The 25,804-nt window shown below is 52.5% G+C and overlaps 1 protein-coding gene across 3 annotated transcripts in view; it reads right to left on the reverse strand.

The window, feature by feature from the left end:
- The window catches only part of gatb (glutamyl-tRNA(Gln) amidotransferase, subunit B), a 254,894-nt gene that overhangs the window by 121,005 nt on the left and 108,085 nt on the right, over window positions 1-25,804 (reverse strand). The window contains exon 1 of one of the 3 annotated variants that reach the window (XM_038791993.1): window positions 575-731. The exons of 1 other annotated variant lie outside the window; for it this stretch is intronic. In XM_038791993.1, the coding sequence (XP_038647921.1) occupies window positions 575-699 (125 nt within the window). In that variant the 5' untranslated portion in view covers window positions 700-731. Of the gene's footprint in view, window positions 1-556; window positions 732-25,804 lie in introns of those variants that run through there. One more of the 3 variants, XM_038791994.1, reaches the window with a different exon arrangement.

Consider the following 25,804-nt stretch of genomic DNA (forward strand, 5'->3'; position numbering starts at 1 on the left):
TGCTTCCCACCATCTGTACAATAGTACAATAAATGCCAGTGAAAAGTTGAAAAATTCTAAAAATTAAAATGTGCAAACAGCTGTGAACATTGATCTAATTACACGCACTAATCGAATTACTTCACTCAACAACAAAATTCCGTAAACCTTGTAAATTGGTTTGCTTGACATTTTTAAAGGGGCATCATTTTGCTTGAAGGTGTTTGTAAACAGCTGCAAATTGGTTTGCCCAACAGGCAGCGATGCGAATCAAACACAGATTAAACCTTTTCAATACGAATGCAGCCCGTCAGGCATTGCAGATGATACTTTTAAACAATAATACCAGATTCGAAACATTCAAAACGCAAATATTTGTGCTAGATAATTAAGCAATGTTGTGTCGTTGTGGTTATGCAACACAAGATCACATTGTCGGTATTAATGTGATGACATGAGGTCAATCTGAGATGCGACATCGCCCCATGAACCCGACTCTTGACCTTGCTAATGGGAGTGCATCAGGACAAAACATCAGTCGCTTTTAATGCATCCACGCCACCATTTTTACCCATACCCTGTTGACATGTGTCACCTTTTGCTGCTGCCGTCCCTTGCTGCCCAGCGCGAGCTCCCCCTGAGGAAAGTTAAACGGTTGAGTGTTCCATTCACCGGCGCACTCCCACACCACGCGCACACAGCCCTTAACGGCGGCGCCATGATGCCTCACTGAGGCTGTGGGCGGCCGGGCGCAGGGGTTGGAGGATGATGGGAATTGTAGTTCTCAGCCCTCTCGAATTGTCCTCCGCACGGAACTACATCTCCCAAGATCGCTTCCGGTTTGTGACCGACCCCCCCCCCCCCCCCCCCCCCCCAAGTGTTTTTTGCAAACGAAACGAGGAAGTAATCCCTTTCAACATAAAATCACAAAGTGGCGGGCCAACACCCCCCCCCCCCTCCCCAATATTCATCGCCGGCAAATTCTCCCCCCCCCCCCCCCCCCCCCTTCAATGCCAGCAACACTCGGAATATTCATTGTCAGCAAACTCCTCCCCCACCCCAATAAGCATCACCGTCACCCCCCACCCCCCAAGAAAATTAATCATCACTGTCAAACCCCCCCCCCCCCCCAAATAATCATCGCTGGAAATTCCTCCGCGTCTCATCACATTGAGAAAGCACAAAATGTTACAATTGAGGGGAGTGTCAAGGCAGAAGTGTGAACCATTGGGAGGGAGAGGGTATGGATTGAGGAGGCAGATTGGATGCTGTGATGTGCCTAGTTTTATTGCATGATGTTCATTCTCTCTGGAAGCTCTGCTTGATGCTTATTATTGATAACACCCTCTGCAACTGCAATTAAAAAGGTTACAAATCCCTCTGGAAGTGTATGGTGTCATATGCCTGGAATTGAATCAACCAACAGCCTCCCTACTCCCTACAAATCCCAGTGTTTGGGATTTGTGGGATTGGGGGAGATGACAGAGGGAGAGAGACAAGGATGAAAATTCTAAACTCAAGACATTGCTTGACTTGGAGCCAGTAAAGGACAAGAAAGTTTGGAGTGATCGGAGAACTAGTTAGTTCAGACAAGGGCAGCAGAATTTTGGATAATCCCCAGTTCACAGAGGGTAGTAAGTGGGAGACCAGCCAAGTAATTGCATTGTAATAGTCCAGAGGTTACAGACACAAGGCTGACCCACATGCTGGAAACTTCATGATTATCAATTATCTCACTCTTATTCTTTCTCAACAAGTCAAAATTATGAAATTTCTCAACTTCCTCAGACTTACATAGACATAGAATTTACAGTGCAGAAGGAGGCCATTCAGCCCATCGAGTCTGCACCTGCCCTTGGAAAGAGCACCCTACCTAAGCTCACACCTCCACCCTATCCCCGTAACCCAGTAACCCCACTTAACCTTTTTAAACACTAAGGGCAATCTAGCGTGGCCAATCCATCTAACCGGCACATCTTTGGACTGGGAGGAAACTAGAGCAACCGGAGGAACCCCATGCTGACACGGGAAGAACGTGCAGACTCTGCACACATAAGTGACCCAAGCCGGGAATCGAATCTGGGACCTGGAGCTGTGAAGCAACTGTGCTAACCATTGTGCTACCATGCCACCTTCTCTCCCACATCGTCTAATAATTTCTCCCCGAGTTACTTTGTTAGCTTTCTCTCTGAGAAACAAGGTTGTTGGCCTTTAACTTTTTTTGGTATTAAAAAGAAAACCACAATCTCCACCACAGCTTCACCAGCATCCACTAATCTGTGACTCTCCTGAAGCTCTTTAATTTTACATTTATGTTGTCAGTCCTTCATTCAAAATTTACAGTGCATATTTAAATGCTTAAAAGAAGTAGATAGATAAAAGCAGAAGGTACTGGAAAATCGCAGCAGGTCTGACAGCATCTGTGGAGAGATTCTAATCTCTTTATGTGCCACTAGCAACAACCTAAGGAACCCTGCCATGTCACTAACCCAAACCCTGACTTTGCAGGCTCCGAGTCCCTCCATCTCAATAGAATCCGTCTCCGGGTCAGCAGGGAGGCAAAGGCCAAAATGTCTGCCCCTCTCCCCCACTGGGTTCCCGGATCTTCCGCGCTCCAAATATTGCCACCTCTGGACTCGGAGTCACCTCCCCTCCAGAACCTCTGACATGACATCCGCGAATCCCTGCCAAAAGCCCCTCAGCCTCAGACACGCCCAGAACATATGCAGATGATTCGTAGGACTTCCCCTACACCGCCCACACCTGTCCTCCACCACCTCAAAAAAACTGCTCATTCGAGCCACAGTCATATGAGCCCTGTGGACCACCTTGAATTGGATCAGGCTAAATCTGGCACACGATGAGGATGCATTGACTCTCCTCAGGGCCTCCTCCCATAACCCAACTTCCAGCTCCTCTCCCAACTCTTCCTCCCACTTCCTCTTCACTGGAGCTCCATATCCTGATGCTCAGATACACAGTTGCTTTGAAAGAGGTTTGATAATATAATTTGCTTGTTTTCTCAGGCACAGTTGGTGAGTCACACGGGAAGCTGGACAGAAAGGGGGATATAACAACCACTTATATTTATGTAGCGCCTTTAATGTAATTAAACATCCTGAGGTACTTCACAGGGGTATTATGAAACGAAGTACAACCCCGAACCACATCAGGAGATTGGTCAGATGACTGATAGCTTGGTCAAAGCGGTAGCTATTAAGAGGTGTGTCAAAGGAGAAAAGAAAAGTAGAGAGCCACAGGGAGGCAATTCAAGCACAGCCACCAATGGTAAGAAATTATGACTAGGAATACAGAACATAATTAGAGGCAGGTATCTTGGAGGGTTGTGGGGTTGAAAGAGATTAGAGATGCGATTGGGCCCAACCATGGAGGAATATGAAAACTTAAAACCCTGCCTTCGGATGATGTTGCCAAGAAGCAGCATGTAGATGAGAAATAAGTGGGTGCCAAGGATTGATCCTTGGGGGCCACCAGAGGTAACAGTATGGGAGTAGGAGAAATACAGCACATTTTAAAAATATTGTAAGAAAGCTCTATCTGCGGTTAATAATATGAAAGGTTAACCAGTATATCCAAGAGATAAATAAATCATGGAATCCCTATAGTGCAGAAGGAGGCCGTTCAGCCCATCGAGCCTGCACCAACCCTCCGAAGGAGCACCCCACTCAGGCCCACTCCCCCGCCATATCCCACAACCTCACGCAACCGTTTTGGACACAAAGGGGCGATTTAGCATAGCTAATTCACCTAACCTGCACTCTTTGGACTGTGGGAGGAAACCGGAGCATCCGGAGGCAACCATGCAGACACGGGGAGAATGTGCAAACTCCACACAGTCGCCCATGGTCAGAATCGAACCCAGGTCCCGAGCACTGTGAGGCAGCAGTGCTAACCACCGTGCTATGCCATGACTTTAATAAAGAGTCAATAGATAAAGGACTTTAAATATAAATTGTATATTTTGTGTGAATTCATTAAACAATAGAATGCTCAATATCCACAGCTCTCAGCAACAAAACATATTTTAAATGTGAACGGCAAAGGTAAAAGCAAAAGTCACCATAGTCCCAGATGACCTTAAGCTGCTTTCCTCTTTGATGGGGAGAGCTGGCTGGTGGTGGTTTAACCTGCTTATAAATGTTAAAACCATACCTGAGCCTACAAGATTTATACTACTTGCCTACATTTCACTAGGTGTTCACAGAGAAGCAACCTCATGGCACTTTGGAAGTGAATTGGCAATCATCCAACAAACCTCTTAACATTGTTTTCTAGATCGAGAGATAATGCACATCCATTAGTGTATGAATTATTCTAATAACCTGACAGCATCTTAAACTAGTCATCCTCTGATAGCCCATTTTAAAATTAGGTGCAGCTTACTGTAAGCTCTCACAACACATCCACTCCAAATCCCAACAACTCTGTAAAAACATCTCCCTCTAGATCTTTTGCCAATGATTTTGAATCTACGATTTCTAGTTATAGTCTTGTTCATAAAGAGAATAATTTTTCTCTACTAATTCCATCAAAACCACTCATTTTGAAAACCTCTATTAGGTCACCTCGTAACCTTCTCTGTTCCAAGGAGTACATTTTTCCAACCTTTCCTTGTGTCTGAAATCCTTCATCACTCACAGGCAAAGAGACCGGGGCAATGGGGTTGTTGCCAGGAGATCAGAGGGGCTGGGGGAGCAACCGTGGCCCCAGCCTCGGTCGAGGTGAGCCGCCATGAATGGTAGGGGGCACGGAACACAGGGGTGTGGGGGGGGGGGCGGGGGGGTGGCATCCCATGGTCTCGGATGGGGGGGGTCTGATTGCCCGTGGGTCCGCCATACCAACCCCTGTGTACCAGTCCCAGGGGAAACCCTAGCCCCTGTCTGCCCAACCGACCACCCATAACTCCCACTGACCGCAGAGGCCCCTGGCTACGCAGCTGAAGGCTATTGCTAATAAGGAATTGGCAATCGTAGCTAAATGAGCACCTCACATTCCCAAGTGGATCCCCCGTGGTTAGGTGGGCCATGTAGCATGCAGGGGTTATCGCCTTGCATCCCAATCAGACCGTGATGCCTGGACACTGTTAGGACACTGCAGGAATCAACACCATGGACGTAGTGTCCAACATAAACACCCAGGGGCTGAGCTCCTGCAAAGGGAGATTTATCGCGGGCAGAGGGTGGGCGAGTGCACCGGGGAGGGACTGCGCCCATTCCAGGTAATGTTACGTGCGGGTGTCTGGGGTGCAGTTTGTGGGCTCCGGTGAGTAGGGGCCCCTACTGCGGCCAAGGTGCATGGGCAGGGTGATGTACCATCAATTGTACGGGAGGCGAGTGATTTACCAAAATCTGGCTTTAATTGACTAGAACACAGATCTGCGATCGTCTACAATGGAAAGGGACGATCGTCAGGCGTCTGACCATTTATACCTCGTTAATAGAGGTGTGGTTAACTCAGCCTCTCGGCCAATCGGTCGAGAGGCACATGACCGACCAGGGCTAATGGTAAGCCGACGTTCTGGCCCAATGGCAGACGAGTATGCAGATCATATTACCACACAGGGTTTACTGCAATGGGGGGACGGGAGGGTGGAAGACATCGCTGGGTGTCAGTCTCACACCCTCTCTCAATTCCTTACAGATATTGAACAGTATGGACGATATTTTGGACCTCGCGAAACCTGCCCTTGTGGTGCAACTGGCAGGCCAGTCAGCCAGACGATGGCACAGCAGCGTCGATAGAGACTCGAGCTGGCAGCGCATGTGCTGGGCCCGACCCACACCCTGAGGAGCCGGCTGAGACCCAGAGAGGGAGGCCGGCAGCGGCCCAAGGTGTGCAGGCGCTGCTGATCTTTCGAACAAATGATGGACAGCATGTGCCACATGAGGCTCCGCCTCAACAAGGGTCAGTGCGGCACCTGCACCATATTCTTGCGGACTTGGCACCATGTGAAGTAGGAGGATATCCGCTCCTGGTGGCCATCAAGATTACTGCAGCCCTGTGACATTTGTGAAGTTATGGATGCCCTGTTTGCCTGGGCAGCAAACTATATAAACTTTGACATGGACCGGGCCCAACAGAACATCTGGGCAGCAGGATTCTCCACCATCAACGGGATGCCCCAAGTCCAGGGGCCAATAGATAGCACGCATGTTGCCTTGCACGCACCGGGGCATCTGGGAGTGCCTTACATCTACAGGAAGGCGTTTCACTCCCTGAACATCCAGCTTGTGCGTGACCACCAGATGAGGATAATGCTCGTGTGTGCTCGCTTCCCAGGGTGTGTGCATGACAGCTACATCCTGGGGCAGTCAGACATCCCCGGCCCCTTCGAGGACCACCCTTGGACGGCCATTTGGCTCTTGGGTGATAAGGGGTACCCGGTGAGGACCTGGCTAATGACACCAGCACGGAGGCCGATGACTGATGCGGAGACCCGAGACAATGAGGCCCATGTGACCACCCGGTCTGTCATTGAGCGATGCACGGACTCCTCAAAATGCGGTTCCGATGCCTCAAGCGCTCTGTGGTGCTCTGCAGTGCCCTCCACAAGCTGACACAGCAGCGGGGTGATGTCGTGGAGGTGGAGGGGTAGGATATGTGGCCACCTCCAAGGAGCAGGACGAGGAGGTGCCGGACCAGAAGGAGCCCGGGATGGACCCGCAGGAGAAAGGAGGACAGGCGGTAGCAGCGAGGGCCTGGCAAGCCCGGAGAGTCAAGGAGGCCCTCATCTTCGCCAGCTTCACATAGGATGTGCCGCGTTCGTCATTCCCCCTTCACTATCCTCCTCTTCCCCCCCCCCCCCCCCCCGCCATTCTCACCCTCCCAGGGTCTGTGTAACATCACTCCAGGGTGATGGAACTATGTCAGCACTGTCAGCAGGCCACTGTCAAGGGCAGCGGGATGATAACCTATAGAGAGCTGAGCGCTCGTACTCCTCAATCTATGCCATAGCCTGAACCCTGTCTGTCTGCTGAGTACTAGTTCACACCCATCACCTACACGTGGTGTGCCAGAGGGGTGTGGCAGGAGTCCAGGACCCTCATGTCCGGGGTGATGGGCATGGTATTGGTGCTCGGCCCGCATTGCGGAAGAAAGTGCCGGAGGTGTCATACTGGTGGAGGTGGAGATATTTTAATGGGTTTCACAGAGTGTCCACCACTGCCCAACTCTCCCAACAGTGCCACCCCCTTCCCCACCACTCCCACACCCTCCCCCCACCTCTCCCTGCCAATGCACACTCCCCCCTTACCTCCTACCTACCCCCTTTTCCCCCTCCCCCTCATTGCCCCTTCAGTGATCCACGAGCTGCAGTGCCCTCCCATGCTCTACCGCTGCCTCTAGGTGTATCCCCAGGATGCACATCAGAAGTGGAGGCAGCCAGTTGCTTTCCATGTCCCATGGCCTTTGATGCCCCTGACAGCATCCTCTGGGGCTGGAGGGCCCCGGTGCATTTGCCGGTGGCACATGCCCCGACGTGCCGCACTGTACCAGGTGCTGACTGCGTGACGTGATCTTGTCATAGGGGTGTAACTCGGGAAAGCTGGTGGCTGCTGTAGCCACTCCATGGGATGGGTCCGGGTTGGAATCCAGCACCCTCTCTTCCCGGTCAGTGCCCATAGGGCCCTGGGGTTCACCTTGGGAGGGAAGTGCAGCTGGTTTGAGCCCCTGCTGGCCCTGCATCCTTGGCTCTGCCAGCCATGGCGGCTCCCCAATGTGTTCAGCATGTTGTCGACGCCCTCGGCGATGCTCCTCAGTGACTGGTACATGCTCTGCAGTGCCTTGGCAATGCCCACCTGCAACTGCGACATGTCCCACAATGCCTCATCAAGGTCTACCTGGTACTAGGTGTCATTTCCCAGCAGATCAGACTTTCTACCGAGGCCCTCAGCCATGCCCGTCACTGACTGAGCCATGCCTGTTAGACTCCTCCAATTGTCTATGGACCTGCTGGAGGGTCGCTGACATCCCCCTCTGAATATCACGGCTGCACCCAATGGTCTGCATTAGCTCCAGGTAAACCTGGTCCAGGGGCTCAGCATCTGACTGGGACCCAGCTGGGCCCTGGGATCAAGCAGACCTACTGTCTCACCTGGGAGTTCCTGCCTCCACCTGATGTGCAACTGCAACCATGTGGTGCTCACCACAATGTGCCACAGACTTTTGTCCACTGCCGCAGCCCACCGAGATGTGTGTCTCTACGCTGGTGGAGGGTGGGGATGGCAGCTGTGCTGCGACTATTAATGTTGTGTCCTCCGAGCTATCCTCCAGGTGTTCTCAAGGGAGACGGGAGAGGGCCACCCCGGATGGGTCGTCGCCGTCGGCTGGAGGTCCTGTGGGAGACTGGACATGTGGACAGTGTGAGGGATGGGTCAGTCTGTGAGGCATTAACAACTCACGGGTTGGAATCCAGCGGTCGGTGCCCATAGGGCCCTGGGGTTCACCTTGGGAGGGAAGTGCAGCTGGTTCTTGTGCTCATAGGAGAATAAGTCTGTGGGTGTCTAGGTCAGGGATTTTAACAATAATAATCTTTATTATCACATTAACATTGCAATGAAGCTACTGTGAAAATCCTTTAGTCGCCACATTCCGGCGCCTGTTCGGGTACACAGAGGGAGAATTCAGAATGTCCAAATTACCTAACAGCACGTCTTTTGGGACTTGTGGGAGGAAACTGGAGCACCCGGAGGAAACCCACGCAGACACGGGGAGAATGTGCAGACTCTACACAGACAGTGACCCAAGCCGGGAATTGAACCTGGGACTCTGGAGTTGTAAAGAAACAGTGCTAGCCACTCTGCTACCGTGCATTCTTGATAAACTCTGCAACATCCCAGTTTGGGGCGTATATATTTCCAGTACAACTGGGGCCCCTTCCAGGGTCCCTCTGACCATGACGAATGAGCCCCCAGGATCTGTCACTGTATTCGTCACTGTGAACGCTACTGTCCTGCTAACTAATATGGTCATGATGTGACCATCAATTCACGCGACACGTGGTTAGAAGTGAACAGTGTTTTAATCGTCTTACAACAGAGCCTGCCTGTGACAAGATGAACTCCAGATGAACTGGCAGGCAGGCTCTCAGCATCAACCTTTACACTTCCGGTTAGGGGGAGGAGCCGTGGGTGGAGCCAAGGGTGGAGCCCAGTACAAACTCCCGTACACTCCCAGTGCATCTCCCCCTAGTGGCAGAGCAGCGCAACTGCTCGTGTGCCGAGCTTACAGAGACATAGTACAACATGTGTAATACAGTGTGAATTACGCTACTGTGATTCACCACAGGTCAAACCCTGTTATAACCTATCTGCTTACCATTGGCTGGGGACTAATGACAATCCCACACTCATAGAACATAGAACATAGAACAGTACAGCACAGAACAGGCCCTTCGGCCCTCGATGTTGTGCCGAGCAATGATCACCCTACTCAAACCCACGTATCCACCCTTTACCCGTAACCCAACAACCCCTTCCTTAACCTGTGGGAGTATGAGCTTCCCCTATGAGGGGGGCGGAGAAATCATTAGCAGACTCCCTGTATGAATAGGGCTGGCCAGTTTGGAACCAGGGAAAGAGGAGTGAGCAGCAAGGGAATTTGCTGCTGCTGCTGCTGCATGTTATTGTAAATAAATATTATTTCTTTGTATCCTGAAAACTCGTGCTGGATTCTTCGTGGCCCTCACAAAAAAAACCCTGTCCTGGTATCAAAACACACGTGAAAGGTTTGTCCCATCCAGCCCTTCCTTATCCACAGTCAGTCCCTCCCTCTTAGATATGTTTCCTGTAGGAAGGCTACATCCACCCTCAGGCTTTTGAGATGGGTGAGGACCCATCTCACCGGCCCGTTGAGGCCTCTCATGTTCCATGTAGTTGTTCCTAGGGGGGCGCTGAGCACGCTCCTGTGGGGTCAGCCATATTCACCCTGTGGGCCTGGGCCTGTTCACTCGAGCCTGCCCTCGTTCTTGGACCAGTCAAGATGGTCGCTGTCTGCTTCCTCTTTTTCATCATCGCCATGTGTGACCCGTTGTAGCCAGCCTTCTCCACTCCCCCGCTCCCCTCCGCCCACCTGCTCCCTGAGTCCCCTCTATCCATGCGATTCCCCCCTCCCTAACCCCACTTTACACTGTGTGGTGGTATGATTAGCATAGCTGCCTGCCATTGGTGCAGAACACCGGCTTACCATTGGCCCTGGTCGGTCATGTGCCTCTCGACCGGTTGGTTGAGACCAGTCATGTGACGGCTCCCCGATTGGTCGAGAGGCTGAGTTAACCCCGCCTCCAAGGCAGGGTATAAATACCCAGTACTCCCGGCGGTCGTCCTTGTACTGTAATCGACCGCAGGGCTAACATCTAGTAGATTAAAGCCATATTTTTGTTCAGCAACTCGTCTCGCGTTCAATTGATGGTACATCACACTGGCTTCACTCTGCCTCACACCCCCCCCCCCCCCCCCCCCCCCCCCCGTTTCCTCTCTTCCTACGTTGTGTATCCTGAACTTCTGTTTTCCCCTTCCCTCCCTCCCGGGAGGTGCACCGCGGCCTCCTCCTTCACTATACCTCCACACCAGCCTATTCGCTAGTGTACTGGTTCCCCTCAACAGTCCCCAAATAACCCCGTATGCTTCTCTCTCCTCCCCCTGCCCCTCCCACCTTCTGCCGTGTGTGTTCGTCCCTGCCCCTCTTGGATCCCTGAAGTCTATGCTGCATTAATTGCCCTCTACTGCTATTTCCAAGGTTGTGTTTCATCACAAACCTATTGGCTTCCTCCGAGGTGTTAAAGAAATACTCTGAAAGGTGATCCAAAGCTTGCAGAGTAGAGCATGCCAACCCGCACCTTGCTTTTGTACAGTGCGGGTTTGGCACTGTTGAATTCTGTCCGGTGTTCGGCCAGGTCTGCTGCACTGCCTTGGTACAAGCGGATGGAATGTCCTTCCCACCTGCATGCCTTTACGCTTTTCGCCCACCGCATGATCCGCTCTTTATCCTGGTATCTGTGGAGCCTCACAATCATTACCCAATCATGGGTCGGTGCTGGAAAGTCTGTAGGAGCATCCGTCATCGGTTCCTTGCCACCATGCAGGTTACCCTGCTCCGAGGCTGAAGTTTCCCTCTCCTTCTCTTTGCAAGTTTTCCAGCTGGGTTTCTTGTTCTGCAGCCCTTTGGATGGCATTGCAGTCAAAGGGGGGTTGATTTGGGGGATTTTTTGTTCGTTTGGTGCTCATTTGTTGGGGTTAAAGGGCCTTCACCAAGATTTCTAAGTGAAAGCCACCTTTTTGTGCAACAGCTCAGCTCATGGCTGCCCCTGCAGTTGGAATACTCCCATTTGTAGATTAAGTGCGGCGGAGCGCGGTTCCGGTGGTGCCTGTCCCGCTAATCAGAACCTTATTAATTATGTACAGGCAGATTATGCTCTTGGTTGTCCGGCATCTGATTTGTCCGCCGGCCCTCAGTTGATAGGTTCAAAGGTCGCAGTGCCTTATTTAAACACCAGTCCAGCACACGGATATCACTCTCTCCAGCCCACCTGTCTTCAACAGACCATGCAGGATGTCAGCACCCCAGAGCCAAAAAGCGAGTAGCCTCAAGAAGAAGTCTGTTCCTCGATTCAACCACCTTCCCCCACAAGCCCATCACCTGCAAGGTGCCCATTCACAACTTGGACCTCCATCTACCACCTCCGGTATCTTCAATCATCCCTTTCCAATAAACAATGTGGTCTCCCTTAGACCCCCTTATTTGTCATGCGACCTTGACGGGATCCAGTTCTTCTCCCTTCGGTCATCTCTTTGCCTTTCATTGCTCATTTTCTTCATCCATCTCCTTACCCGCTGTGTGCTATTGTGAACCCCCCCCCCCCCACCCTTGCACCACCCTCCTTTCACATTGCTTTCCCTCCTGGTCTTCGCCAAATCACCACCATCACCACCCCCACACCCCCAAAATCGCACTTCACCCCCGATCGGACTTCAGACCTTTCTTGCAGTGGCTGCACAGTGCTGTCCAGATAGACATTAGTGTGTGTCGCCAAGGAGACCTCTGTACACCCTATGCCCAGGTGCAGTACTGACCAAGGTGGCGACACAGGAAGGTCCATGGGTCCAACAGCATAGCCGTGCTGTCCATATAGACCAGGTCAGCTTGGAGATGGAGGACAGGAATCGCTCTGCCCCAGCAGAGTGGTGAACAGTGCATTAGGAGTACCACAGCACTATGGCAGAAAGGCTATGCTGTACTCATCTTGAATTTTCTGCCTTGTGCATAACCAGGTTTGACACCAACATGATTTTGCACGGGCGTGACGGGAGGCGGGAAAGCCTGATGGAACACCAGCGGGCAGCTGTTATAATGAGCATTCATGAGATGCAAATGAATGAAAATTGAATTCTCACCACTTGCAAACGGGATGACTGATGCACCAGTAACCCGCTACTGGGAGAATTGCAATGTGATTTTACACCAGTGAGTTTCTGACTTTTTGGCTCCCGCCAGATTCTCCGCACCCGCCTGTCACCTACCACCATGGGCAGGTCACCAAACTCACCATGGGCAGGTCACCAAACCCACCATGGGCAGGTTGGGAGAATTCCTCCTGTGCCCATGACGTCACTGACAGTGATGTTCCCAGGCAGTTGCCTGTATTAAAGGTGGTGCAGATCAAAGAAAGTCAGAAAAGATCACACAACATTGCTCTTGCTCCCTTCTGTCCACTGCTCCCGTCACTATTTCTGCTATTTCCCCTGCTCCTTTCAGCAACCTCGGATGCAGTCCATCTGAACCAGATGACTTACTAACTTTTAGTAATGCTAATCATGGCATCATTTCTATATGTTACAATGGTAGCAATAACTGCTCTCTCTTTTAGTGTATACTTCACATCATCCTTTGAGAAGATGATGCAATCTACTCATTGAATTCTTTAGCCACGTCTTCTGATTCTATACCCTGTATAAAGATTTTGCTTTGGGTCCTTAACAGGCACAACTTTTTCCCTCGCTAACCTCTTATTTATATGAATATAAAATGTTTTGGGTTTCAATTTAAAGAGACCTGCTAATCCTTTCTTGTAAACTCTTTTTACCTCATATATTAACTTTTACAATTTCCTCTTGTACTCCCCATAATCTTTTTGGTAATTAACTGAATCTCGTTCCTGAAATTCGTCCTAAGCTTCCTTTTTCTGTTTTATTTTAACTTTGATTCCTTTTGTCATCCACAGCGCATTAGTTGTAGATACTCTACCTTTTCCCTGCAGAGAAACATGGCTAGTTGAAGTACGTTACCCCAATGCTCTCCTTCAGTTTGTCATTCGTTTACCCAATTGCCTTTTCCAAACTACAGGTGCTACCTATGCTTCTATAATCACTGAAATGAGCTCTTATCCAATTAAGCATTTTAAAATTGTTATTTTCTGGTCTTTATTTATACATTACTTGAACCAAAATTATGATGTGATTGCTGTGAGCTGGATGACCTCCCCATTGGAACATATTCCACTTGCCCTACTTAATTTCTCAGCATTGGATTGCGAGATGGGCCAGTTGCAAGTTTGCCATGGAGTGATAGGGCAGGATTTCCTTCCTGTAATCTTTCCTACTTGGTGCATTGTCAGTATTGGTTTGGTAACAAGCTGAAGGCAATGCTTCGAATCATGGTAACTGGGCTGCTGTTATAGCTACTCGTGCTGTGTTTAATTTCCCTCCACTCTCTGCCAGCCAGAATTAAATATTCCCAGTGGAAAAATGCCTGAATACGGTCAGCAGATAGTTTGCATATTTTAATCAGGCCTAAGAATTATTTTAGCAGAAATTAGTTTTGATCGACAGTAGATCTCATTGGTACCTGAAGTAAACCAACCTCGAACATTAATCTCTGATGTGCTGAAGTTGATTTGTTCCACCAGTAAATGGTGACTAACACTTTGGACCCTAGATGGTGCTCTACCTCCTGCCCTCCTAAGTGATGCAAAAACATTCTTAAGAAACTTGGCGGACTGGAGCTTGCACATTCTCCCTGTTTCTGCGTGGGTTTCAGCCCCACAACCTAAAGATGTGCAGGGTAGGTGGATTGGGCACGCTAAATTGCCCCTTAATAAACAAATAGGAAAAAAGATACTCAGTGGAATTCTCCATTCCTGAGACTAAGGGCTGGATTCTCCGATTTTGAGACTAAGTGCCGACGCCGGCCTGGGAACAGTGGTGTTTTATGACAGAAAAAACGCCACAACAGCTGCACCGATCCAGCTACTTCGAATGGGCTAGCACCATGGCCACGTGGACCGCAATCAATTCAATGGAAAACGGTGCCGGATTCACCGGGTCTTGGATTGGCGCATGTGCCACAGCCACACTTAAACGATCCATCCCCCCACACACACCGTCCCGGGGCTGGTTTAGAACACTGTGCTAAATCGCTGGCTTTTAAAGCAGACCAAGGCAGGCCAGCAGCAAGGTTCAATTCCCGTACCAGCCTTCCCGAACAGGCGCCGGAATGTGGCGACTAGGGGCCTTTCACAGTAACTTCATTTGAAGCCTACTTGTGACAATAAACGATTTTCATTTCATTAATTTCAGTCAACAAGATGGCTGCAAGGAGAGCAGCGCCACGGTTCAGGGACGCTCAGCTGGACACCATCCTGGACGCCGTGGAGGAGAGGCGGATGTCCCTGTATCCTGAACCGGGAGGAAGGCCGGCAGGCGCTGCCATTCACCGTGCCTGGGCGCAGGTGGCAGAGGCAGTCAGCTCCGTGGGCAACATCGTCCGGACTGGCATGCTGTGCCGGAAGAAACTCCACGACCTCCTCAGGGCAGCCAGGGTGAGTTGGCTGCACCGTGCCCCTGGCACTAACCACACCCCCCGGTAACTGGGCCCTTCCCCCCCAGGGGTCAGCCGAACCCCCACCCAGCCCCACATGCCAGCACCCATGCCTGCTGCCATGGCCGGGTTCCCTGGCCATTGAGGCCACCATCTACCCAACCCCTGGGCTGCATGCGTCGGACCATCTAACGGTGTCGTATATGTTCCCCCCCCCCCCAACCCAGAAGAAGGCAGCGCACAACCGCCGGGAGTGGGAGAAGACCGGAGGGGGACCTACCAGAACTGCGGCCCCTCACCATGCCCGAGCAGAGGGCACTGGGCATGGTCGACGGCCCGGAGGAAAGGGAGGTCACCGAGATGGAGTTCGGTGGCGGGCGAGGAAGTGAGACCCTGCTTAGTTGCGGATCCCCTCCCACACCCCTCAGCCCACACCCCCCTCAACCCCAAGCCCCATCACACCACCCCCGGCCCGCTCTCTAATCCTACATGTTGTCTTGTGTCTTACAGAACCTGCCAGAGATGGTGCCAGTCCATCCAGAGCCCCCCCCCCCGACCCCGAGTCAGTGCCAGAGCTGGTCCCCAGGTGGCCGAGTACAGACGGGGAGAGCAGCCTGAACACCAGCCCTCTGCCCGAGACGCAGGACACCCCGGAGCTCGGGGGTTGGAGGAGGACACGGACTTTCCATCACGGCTGTCTCCTACACCCTCTACCATCCTAGAGGCTATCACCTCGATTAGGCACATTAGTGAAGAGGCTCCTGGGATACTATCTGGTCCACACATCGAATCCAGTGCAGCAGGTGGAGATAGGAGCAGCCAAGGGGTCGGAGGGTCAGAGGGCAGACCAGCCCCAGGAACCAGCTGCCATCTAGACAGGTCAAGGGCTTCTGGGACATCCAGTCGCAGCCACAGTGCAGATGCAGCCAGAGACCCAGGGACAACAAAAGGGGATGAAGACGGGAATCCAGAACCTGCAGATGGAGGTGGAGGAGTCCACCCGCGTGCAGGAGCAGGGGGTGGTGCTGGCCACGCGTGGTGGCGTCCGCGGCAGAGGCATTGGGGGGGGGGGGACGATTTTGGCTATGGATCAGCATGTCCAAGGCCTGGGTCATTCTGTGCAGACGGTGGCCTAGGCCCAGGACAGGGCTGCCCTCTCACAGGCAACCATGTAGCATAGCCACCTGGACATTGCAGCGAAGCTCCTCAGCATGGCCCAGTCACAGCAGGCAATGGCTGGGGACATCAGCGGCATTGCCCAGGCACTGGCTGGCATGGCTCAGACACTGGGCGGGGTGGTCCAGTCTCAGAGGGTGGTCCAGTCACTGGCTGATGTGGTGCAGTCCCAGATGGAGATGGTCCACTCCCTGTGCTCCACGCATGCGAACGTGCAAACCCTGATCGAGACCAGAGCGGGCCTCCAGGACTGGCAGCGCCAGGTGGCGGGGGTGGCCTCAGGGGATGGCTCTGCCCTCACCTCCGCAGACAATAGACTTCGGAATCCAACCAGGAATGGTGACTTTCATCTTAGCCTTCGCAGCCTTGGTGGATGCACTGAGGCTGCATGGGCAAGAGCTGCTTGGGGAGGACCCTGCAGCGGCAGAGCCTGCCCCAGAGGAATAGGAGGCAGCCGGTGAGTATGGAGAGCCGGCCACCCAATAGGCACCGCATCAGACCTCGTGTGTACCGGCCGTGATTGTCATTCATGGACCTGCCGGACTGGGCATGTCATGGAAGGCTCCGGCTGAGGAGGGAGACAGTGCAACATATTTGTCAGTTCATGGAAGGGTGGGTTAAGGGGGAGGACACCCACCCCTGGTGGTCGTCAGTTGCCTTGAACCTTTACGTCATGGTTCCAGGTGCTGAGTAGGCCTCGCCCTAACAGAGGTCCTTTATGCCCGCTTGGCACAATATATCAAATTCAATGTGGACCGAGCAAATCAGGTTGCCCGGGGAGCGGGATCCGGCACCATTGCCGGGATGCCCCAGGTTTAGGGCGTGATTGACGGATGTATGTCACACTATGAGCACTGGCACATGACGGGCTGTCTTCACAAACCGAAAGGGGTTCCACTCGATGAACATGCAGCTGGTGGGTGACCATGAGCTGCACATCATGCACATCTGCGCCTGATACCCGGGCAGTGTATACGCTTCTGAAAGAGCACCAAGGCAGATTGGAACTTTTGTGAACAGGTGTTTATTTTGAACATAACAGATGAACATCTCTATGACAGTCTGTGCCCTGACACTATTCTGCATGCTGCACCCATTGCAACTTAACTGGTGTCTACCTTTCTGGCCTTACGGGCCCTAACACTACATCTAGGTGGATCCCCAGATGGTACATCAGGGGTGGAGGCAGCCTACTGATATTCCCGCCCTGACACCTGGAACCCCTTTGGCGGCCGTCCTCTGGAGACCAGGTCTCGATGGGCCCGGCAGTAACTCGGGTGTCCTAGGTGGTGTGGTGCCACCCTCCACTGCCCATTGCCCACCAGCTGCAGCAGGAACAGGAGGGGGAGGGGTAGGGCTGTCCGAGGCACTGCAGTGTTGCGGCACCACCCCTGCGGGGGTCACCAACATGGTCCCATCACCTCATCCTCCCTCGGGGTCCTGGCTTCTCCGTGGAACCAGGAAGACCGGAGAGAACTCCTTGGACTACCCCACCACTGGAGGCCCGCTTTCATCTTGACAAGGATTTCAATGCTCTGCCCATGGAGCACAAGGACTGGGCCACCTCCCTCTTAGACAGTGCCACTTCACTCAGTGACTGTGCCACCTCCCTCTGGGACTGGTTCAGGTCAGCCAGCGCCTGGCCAATGCTGTTGACGCCCTTAGCCATAACCCATTGTGACTGGACCAAACTCTGGAGCACCGCTGCAATGTCCAGGTGGCCCTGGTACATTGGGCAGCCCTGTCCTGTGCCTCGTCCACCGCCCGCAAAGAGTATCCCAGGCATTGGATAAGGTATCCAGACTGTGTTTGCTAAAGCTGCAATTAAGGAGTCATAAAAGTGACTTTTATGAAACCATGTTTCATTCTAACCATTTACTTGTTTAGATATAGAGGGCTAATGGAACAGTGTTATACCTTGGCCTGAGGACATCTTGACCCATGGCTGATACCTTCATCCTCAAGGCCTCCACCATGGATATCTGCCAGTTCAGGTGCACTTGGAACCGTGGGGGTAAGGGGGAGGACACCCACTCCTGGTGGCCGTCCGTCACGTCTTGTGTCTTGCAGGATCGCCTGGGGTGGTGGGTGGTGTGAAGGTGGTGTGGGGGAGGTGGGGTGGGGGCCGTGCCACGCATGCTATAGGGACACCGCAACTCAGCGGAGGCTCACTTGGTTGCCCGATGCCGACATTGCCTTCTCTCTGGGCCCACCGACCAAGTCCAGTGCCCGCTACTCTGCGACAGTGAGGGGCCACAGGTCTGGCGGTCCCTCTCCAGTCTTCTCTCTCTCTCTCTCTCTCTCTGCGGTTATGCTCCACCCTCCAACTGTCTGCAGCCCTGGGGGTTCCTACCTCCACTTGCTGTACTGCTGCATGTGTGTGGGGCGCACCAGATAATGCCCTAGGAGCCTCTTTACTAACATGCCCAACCGAGGTAAGTATCTCTGGTATGATTGGATAATTGGATACAGCTGTGAATTGCTCCAGGACCAGCGCCAATTTAGTTGTTGTAGACATCCACCAATTCATCCCGACGTCAACACTTAGTTTCTGAAAAGGAGAGAGCACGGTCCAATATTAAGCTTATTATTTCAGAGATGACAATGGGTTCCTACCTCCACCTGCTGGACCGCTGCACATGTGCGGTGTGCACCAGATGGTGCCGCAGAAGACTCTTCACTAACATGCCCACCGAGGTGAGTGTCTCTGGGATGGTGGAGGGTGTTGGAGACAGCTGTGATTGAAAGTTGGTGCTGCCGCCGGTCTGGTGCTCCAGAGGGATTTCAGGCTGGCAATTGGGGGCTCTCTTTGCTCTGTTGCCGCCTCATCGCTGGGATCTGGTTGCGATCAGGGGTAGGGGACACCACCAGCCTCATCATTGCACCATTGGATCGCGGATTGGGGTGGTGGGTGGTGTGGGGGTGGTGTGTAGGTGGTGAGGGGGCGGTGGGGTGGGGGCCGTGCCGCGCATACCATAGGGACACCACAACTCAGCAGAGGCTCACTTGGTTGCCCGATGCCGACCTCCGCCTCAGCGATTGCCCTCTCTCTGGGCCCACTGACCAGGTCCAGTGCCGGCTGCTATGTGACGGTGAGGGGCCACAGGTCCAACAGCCCCCCTCCAGTCTTCTCTCTCTCTCTCTGCGGTTATGCTCTGACTTCACTTGGTGGGGTTAGATAGAAAGCGCACAGCATTAGACAGTCAGACGCGTGCAGGACAGGGGGTGGACAGATTGGTCATTGTGGCCAGGGCACTCGGTCATTGCGGGCAGTATGGGTGGTGGCATGTGGTGTAGGGTGGGGTGCAAGCAGCCTGCTGGAAGGTGGGGTTCAGTGGCCCTCTAGTTAGGGAGGGGGGCGGGGTTAAGGGTGTGAGGGACGAGGGTCGGTGCCAGGGGAACGGTGCTGCCCACTCACCCTGGTCACCCTGAATGGTTGTGCAACTTCTTCCGGCACTGCAGTCTGGTCCTGGGTCCCACAGCACTCACGGCCTCTGCCACCTGTGCCCAGGCCCGGTGTACAGCAGTGGGTGGCAGCCTCACTCTCATCCCAGGGAACAGGGTGGCCTGCCTCTCCTCCACGGTGTCCAACGGGGTCTCCAGCTCCATGTCCGCCATCCGGAATGCCACTCTTCATGCTGCCATCTTGTTTGCTGTGATGAGTTTGTGTGGGGACTGGTGTGCTAATATGTGGCTGCAGACTCTCGAGTGAAAATGAAAATCGCTTATTGTCATTAGTAGGCTTCAATGAAGCTACTGTGAAAAGCCCCTAGTCGCCACATTCCGGCGCCTGTCCGGGGAGGCTGGTACGGGAATCGAACCGTGCTGCTGGCCTGCTTGGTCTGCTTTAAAAGCCAGCGATTTAGCTCAGTGAGCTAAACCAGCCCCTGGAGTGGCAACTCCATCGAACTGAACACTGCTTTTCATTGGAATCGATTGAGTTCCACATGGCGCCGGTGCTAGCCCATTAACGGATCATGAATTTCTCCGGGACTGGTGCCAATTTAGTTGTCGTAGACGTCCACCGATTCAGTCCTGACGTCAACACTTAGTTTCTGAAAAGGAGAGAACCCCGTCCAACATTAAGCTTATTACTTCAGGGACAACAATGTGTTTGCTTCCCCAAATTCTTTTACACAGAAGATACAATCAGTCTTTTTTACTTGCCTTGACGGGGGTGGAGGTATAATTCAAACTTTTGGCAATAGCACTATTGATGGCCCACACTCAATTTTCACCTTCATTGAGGCTTTCGCCTCAAGTACAAGAAGAGATATTTTCGCAGTGTGATCATTAGCAGGACAGAATATTACACTTGAATGGTAACCATGTTGCTATAACAACAAGCTCAATACGTTTTCTTGAAATGTGATGGTTAGACTATTGCTCTCATTTTAGTTTATTTTCTGTAATTTTAGACAAAATGGGGTAGAAATGTGTCTGCCCCAGTTTGGGCTATGGGGTCTGTAATTTGCCACCTGAGTGTTCTGGTTCCCTTCAAGGAAGCCAGCACGGAGATTTTGTACAATGTCCCCATTTGAATGATTATAGCACAGGGCCGATTGTCTGCCATGCCGCTAGCTGACTGGCTGCTCAGCAGGGAGCCTAGCAGTGCCTGAAGCTGGCATATGGTGCAACTGGCCCCCAGTGCTTAAAGGCAACCTGTAATTCTTAAAGGGAAGCTGCTCGACTAAACAAAAAACTGCTAATAATTGATTTGGGGCAAGAACTGCAGAAATAGGTAGTATGCAGGGGACGGCACAGATTTTTGACTCTTCTTGGAGGCGCTAAGTGTAATTAGCACCTCTCGTGGCCATTAGTGTACATATGTGCGTATATCAACCAAAACTGGAATAAAACCGTTCAGTTGGGTACCAGAACACCATGTGCACGGTTTAATGGAGAAAGTTCGAAGCATCATTTCGGGCGTGATTGACGGGTGTTTCCCGACGGCTGCGCAGGTGAGATTGTGGCCGGTATTTAACAGCACTTGCTGCCAGAGTCCCCACGAGCTACCCGCCATAACTGGCTGTCACGCCGTCTAATTCTCCTTCCCGCGCCTCGGCATTTCACAGCTAACAAGGGGGAGCTGCTTTTACAATCTCCCTTACCACTCACTCCCAGTCAACACACAAGCTTGGCAGCGTGCAGACCTGCTCCTTGCTTTGGGGATGTCGACCTGGCCAGGCATCTGGGCACAGTGGATGCGAGATGAGGCATCCTGTTCCCCCAAGGGGGTCGGAGGGCCAGCAGCCGGGTCACTAAAACTGTCTGGAAGGCAGTGGCAGCGGCTGTCAGATCGGGCAGCATGACCAGAAAGACTGCCGTTCAATGTTGGAAGGCCAACGACCTCCACTGAGCTGCAAGGGTAAGTTACCACCTTTCTCCTGGCAGTGCCGCCTGCCACCTCTCAAATCCATCCCCCCCGCCCAGCAAATCACTAGCTGACACCGCCTCGCACACTCCCCACATCTGGTTTTCGTGCTTGTTCCTCAGCACCCCTTAGCACCCACCAGCAAATCCCCTCTGGCGCACACATATGCCACCTGCTGTTGTCTCCTCTGATCCATAAAGTGTGCGGCTCACTATGCCCACTCTTGGTTCCCATAGTCCCATAGGATAAATTGGGCTTTAATAGGCGTGAGAGGGCCAAGACATGCTTGGCCATAGATCAGACCCCTCACCCCCTATGAAGATGGGCCCCAGAGATTGTTGGGCTGCCCAGGAAGAGAGCAGTCAATGACAGCGAGGTTGGCCTGTGCGCAGAGTTGAGGATCCATTGCCCCTTCACCCAGATAACTTGTATCAAGTGAGTTGTTCATGTCAGACAAAATGATCCTTCCCTCTCACTGACCACATGTCCATTCTCTCACATGATCTCCATCTGATGGGACTGGACCATCTAGAGGCTTTTCCCCACCCTCCACTCACCACTCAAGAGACCAACTTGGAGGACTTCCATAGACGCATCACAGCTATCCCCAGCATTACCCTTCCACCAGCGCAGAGACACGCACCTCAATAAGCAACATTAGTGGACAGGCTTCTGGGGCACAGTCTACTGATGTACATCAGGTGGACACAGGGACATGCAAGGGAGTCAGCTGAGTCCCAATCAGATGCCATGCCATGGACAAGGTTATCCCAGAGCTGATGCAAATACTAAGACACTGCTGTGAGATTCAGGAGGGGGCGTCAGCGACTCTCCAGCGAGTGCAGTCGATTGGGAGAGTCTTACAATCATGGAATAGAACCATAGAATCCCCACAGTGCAGGTGGAGGCCATTCAGCCCAGAGAGTCTGCACTTACCCTCCGGAAGAGCACCCAACCTAGGCCAACTTCCCCACTTTATCCCCATACCCCAGTAACCCCACCTAACCTATTGGACACTAATTTTAGCATGGCCAATCCACCTAACCTACACATCTTTGGACCGTGGGAGAAAACTGGAGCACCCGGAGGAAACCCATGCAGACACAGGGCGAAAGTGCAAACTCCACACAGTCACCCAAGGCTGGAATTGAACCTGGGTCCCTGGCGCTGGGAGGCAGCAGTGCTAACCAATGTGCTACCATGTCCCAAATGCTATGGGTGCAGGAGATGGTGGCAGCAATGCATGGCACTTAGGCCAACACAGCTAGGGTGGTGACCACAGTAGAAAGTCTGGAGCACAATCAGAATCTTGAGTGGTGCTGTCCAAGGTGTGGTTCAGTTTGTGACGATTATGGTCAATGAGGGTCATGTCCCAGGTGTAGGTGGACTTTGCCAAGGCACCGCAGAGTGTGTCGCAGTCACTGAGGGATGTGTCCCAGATGTCTCCCCCCCCCCCCCCCCCCCCTCCTGATATCGGCACATCTCAAGGGCAGCGGGCATAACAGGGTGGCATGGAGGCACCTGTGACACAAATAGGCCAACCAGGGCCCTCCAGCTCCAGAGCTTGAGGACATCCGCCAAGGGCATCAAAGCCCACAGGGTGCAAAAAACAGCAGGCTACCTCCACCTCTGATGTACATCCAGGGGACACACCTAGATGCAGAACTAGACCATGTAACATCAAGAAGATTGAGGATCACTAAGTGGGCACTAGTCGGGGGTGGGGGTGGGGGGTGGGGGTCATCTGGTGCCCCATTTGTAACAATGTCTTGCACCAGGCCCTACAACATCTTCTTGCTTCAAACCGGATTGCCTTCTGGGCTCATCCATCCCCTGAGCCTGGTGTTTCAGAACCCATGTATCTGAGAAAAAATTGTCCTTCTTTCCAGCTACAGAAAAGGAAGGAATCAGCAACAGCAGCCTCCAGACATTTGCAGCCACCAGCAGGAGCAAGCAGCAAACACAACCTGCAGCTGTGAAGTGCTCTCACAACTAACAAGGCCAATACCTTGGTAGCAACAGCCTTCAGCTGTGATGATGGAGGTTGCTCACAGTCAAAGGGAGTAAAGTGATCTTCAGCATTTAACCTAGATCAGGGCTCTGTCCTGGAAGTGTTTGGTACGATAGACAGCCAGCAGCTGTAGTTGCCACTGTTACGGGTACCCACATTATTACGATATTTAGAGATGGTGTGAATGCTTCACGGACAGAAAGACCCCCCCCCCCCCCCCCCCACCTCTGCCCCCGCCCCCCAGGGGCGACTCCCAACATGGAATGCTGCAGCACCACGAATAAGCCCAACATCCCTGAGGGGCGCCCCTCCCCCCGTCCTCCCAAGCACTGAGGCACCAGCTCCAGCACCCTTGAGCTACATGCCCAAAAATGGAAAGGGCTATTTGCCTCCTCAAATCCCCTCAGCTGCCATTGTGTCAGCTTCACGTTTTTAAAAAACTAAACGACGCCTGCATAATTTCCTGCTGGGGAGTCAGTTGATTCCCAGAAGGCCGATACATTTGACTTCAATCTCGCAAATGAGATGGAAATTGGTGCGAATTGGGGTTAATGAATCCTCGCCATGTCTGGCCGTGATCCGGAACCCACCATCTGGAGCGGGCTAGTTAGATAGCAAACTGGTTCACGCCTGGGATGATTCTCGATTTTGGCCTTTCCCATTATTTAACCGGCGCGCACAGATTTGGGCCAGGTGCCCAAATCGCACCCCATGTGTGCGCACTAGTATTTTTATCCGACCAAGTTATGACAGTCTCGTGACAAGGGTGGGATTACGGCATTTCCTAGCTGAAAACCTTTGGTTTGAGAAGCTACCAGAAAACCAGCAGAGGAACTGAGAGTTTTTTATTTGGTGAGAAATACGCTTATAAATATAGCCTTAGAGAAAAGGTTGCGTGCACACGGCGGTGAACTGACATTTGAAGATGGCTGAGTCAACACGTACGTTTGACCACCTGGGTGAATCATAGAATCCCTACAGGACAGTACAAAATTTGGTTGAAACTCCATCTACAAGTTTGCTGACGATACGACCATAGTGGGCCGGATCTCGAATAACGACGAGTCAGAATACAGGAGGGAGATAGAGAACCTAGTGGAGTGGTGTAGCGAAAACAATCTGTCCCTCAATGCCAGCAAAACTAAAGAGCTGGTCATTGACTTCAGGAAGCAAAGTACGGTATGCACCTCTGTCAGCATCAACGGGGCCGAGGTGGAGATGGTTAGCAGTTTAAAATTCCTAGAGGTGCACATCTCCAAAAATCTGTCCTGGTCCACCCATGTTGAAGCTACCACCAAGAAAGCACAACAGCGCCTATACTTCCTCAGGAAACTAAGGAAATTCGGCATGTCCACATTAACCCTTACCAACTTTTACAGATGCACCATAGAAAGCATCCTATCGGGTTGCATCACAGCCTGGTATGGCAACTGCTCGGCCCAGGACCGCAAGAAACTTCAGAGAGTTGTGAACACCGCCCAGTCCATCACGCAGACCTGCCTCCTGTCCATTGACTCCATCTACACCTCCCGCTGACTGGGGAAAGCAGGCAGCATAATCAAGGATCCCTCCCACCCGGCTTACTCACTTTTCCAACTTCTTCCATCGGGCAGGAGATACAGAAGTCTGAGAACACGCACAAATAGACTCGAAAACAGCTTCTTCCCCACTGTCACCAGACTCCTAAATGAGCCTCTTATGGACTGACCTCATTTACACTACACCCTGTATGGTGCGACAAAGTCCTGATACCAGTGCTGAGACCAACATTGGACACAGAATTTCCCATTTGTGAAGACATGGGACTGGATTCTCCGGTCTCCGACGGCAAAATCGCGTTCGGCGATTGGCTGGAGGATCCCCGTTTGCGATGAAATCGGGGGCAGTGCTGTTTTCGCGATGCTCCACCCCTCCAAAGCAGCGTACTCTAGGAGTACGCCGCACGCCGTATGGACGCCCTCAGGACGTTACCTGAAGCCCTCCCCCCCCCGATGTTCCGCCCCTGACCGGTCGAGTTCCCGACGGCGTGGGTCTCTTATGCTATTTTTTTCGGGAACTCGGTGTGGCGGCTGCGGACTCAATCCACCGGCGCTACAGTCGGGGGAGATTTGGCAGGCCGGGGCCATGCGTGGCCGCTGCCATGTTGCACGGTGCAGCCGTTGCAGGCTGCCGCCATGCGCATGCACGGCCATGGACCTAGCAATTATTCTGGCCATTTCAGCAGCTGGAGCCGGGTGCTCTACGCTGCATGCCTGCTAGCCCCCAACCAAACAGAGGATTGATGGCCATTTTGGGATGATGTTTTTTTCGTAAATCACCACCATTCCCACGCAGCCTTCAGGACAGTCTCCAAATCGGAGAATCCAGCTCAGAGTATTATAGCTGCAAGGTCAGGCATGTCAGAAAATGATAAATGAAGGAAACCTGGCCTA

Source organism: Scyliorhinus canicula, chromosome 3 (genome assembly GCF_902713615.1).
Source record: "Scyliorhinus canicula chromosome 3, sScyCan1.1, whole genome shotgun sequence".
Classification (NCBI taxonomy): Eukaryota; Metazoa; Chordata; class Chondrichthyes; order Carcharhiniformes; family Scyliorhinidae; genus Scyliorhinus; species Scyliorhinus canicula.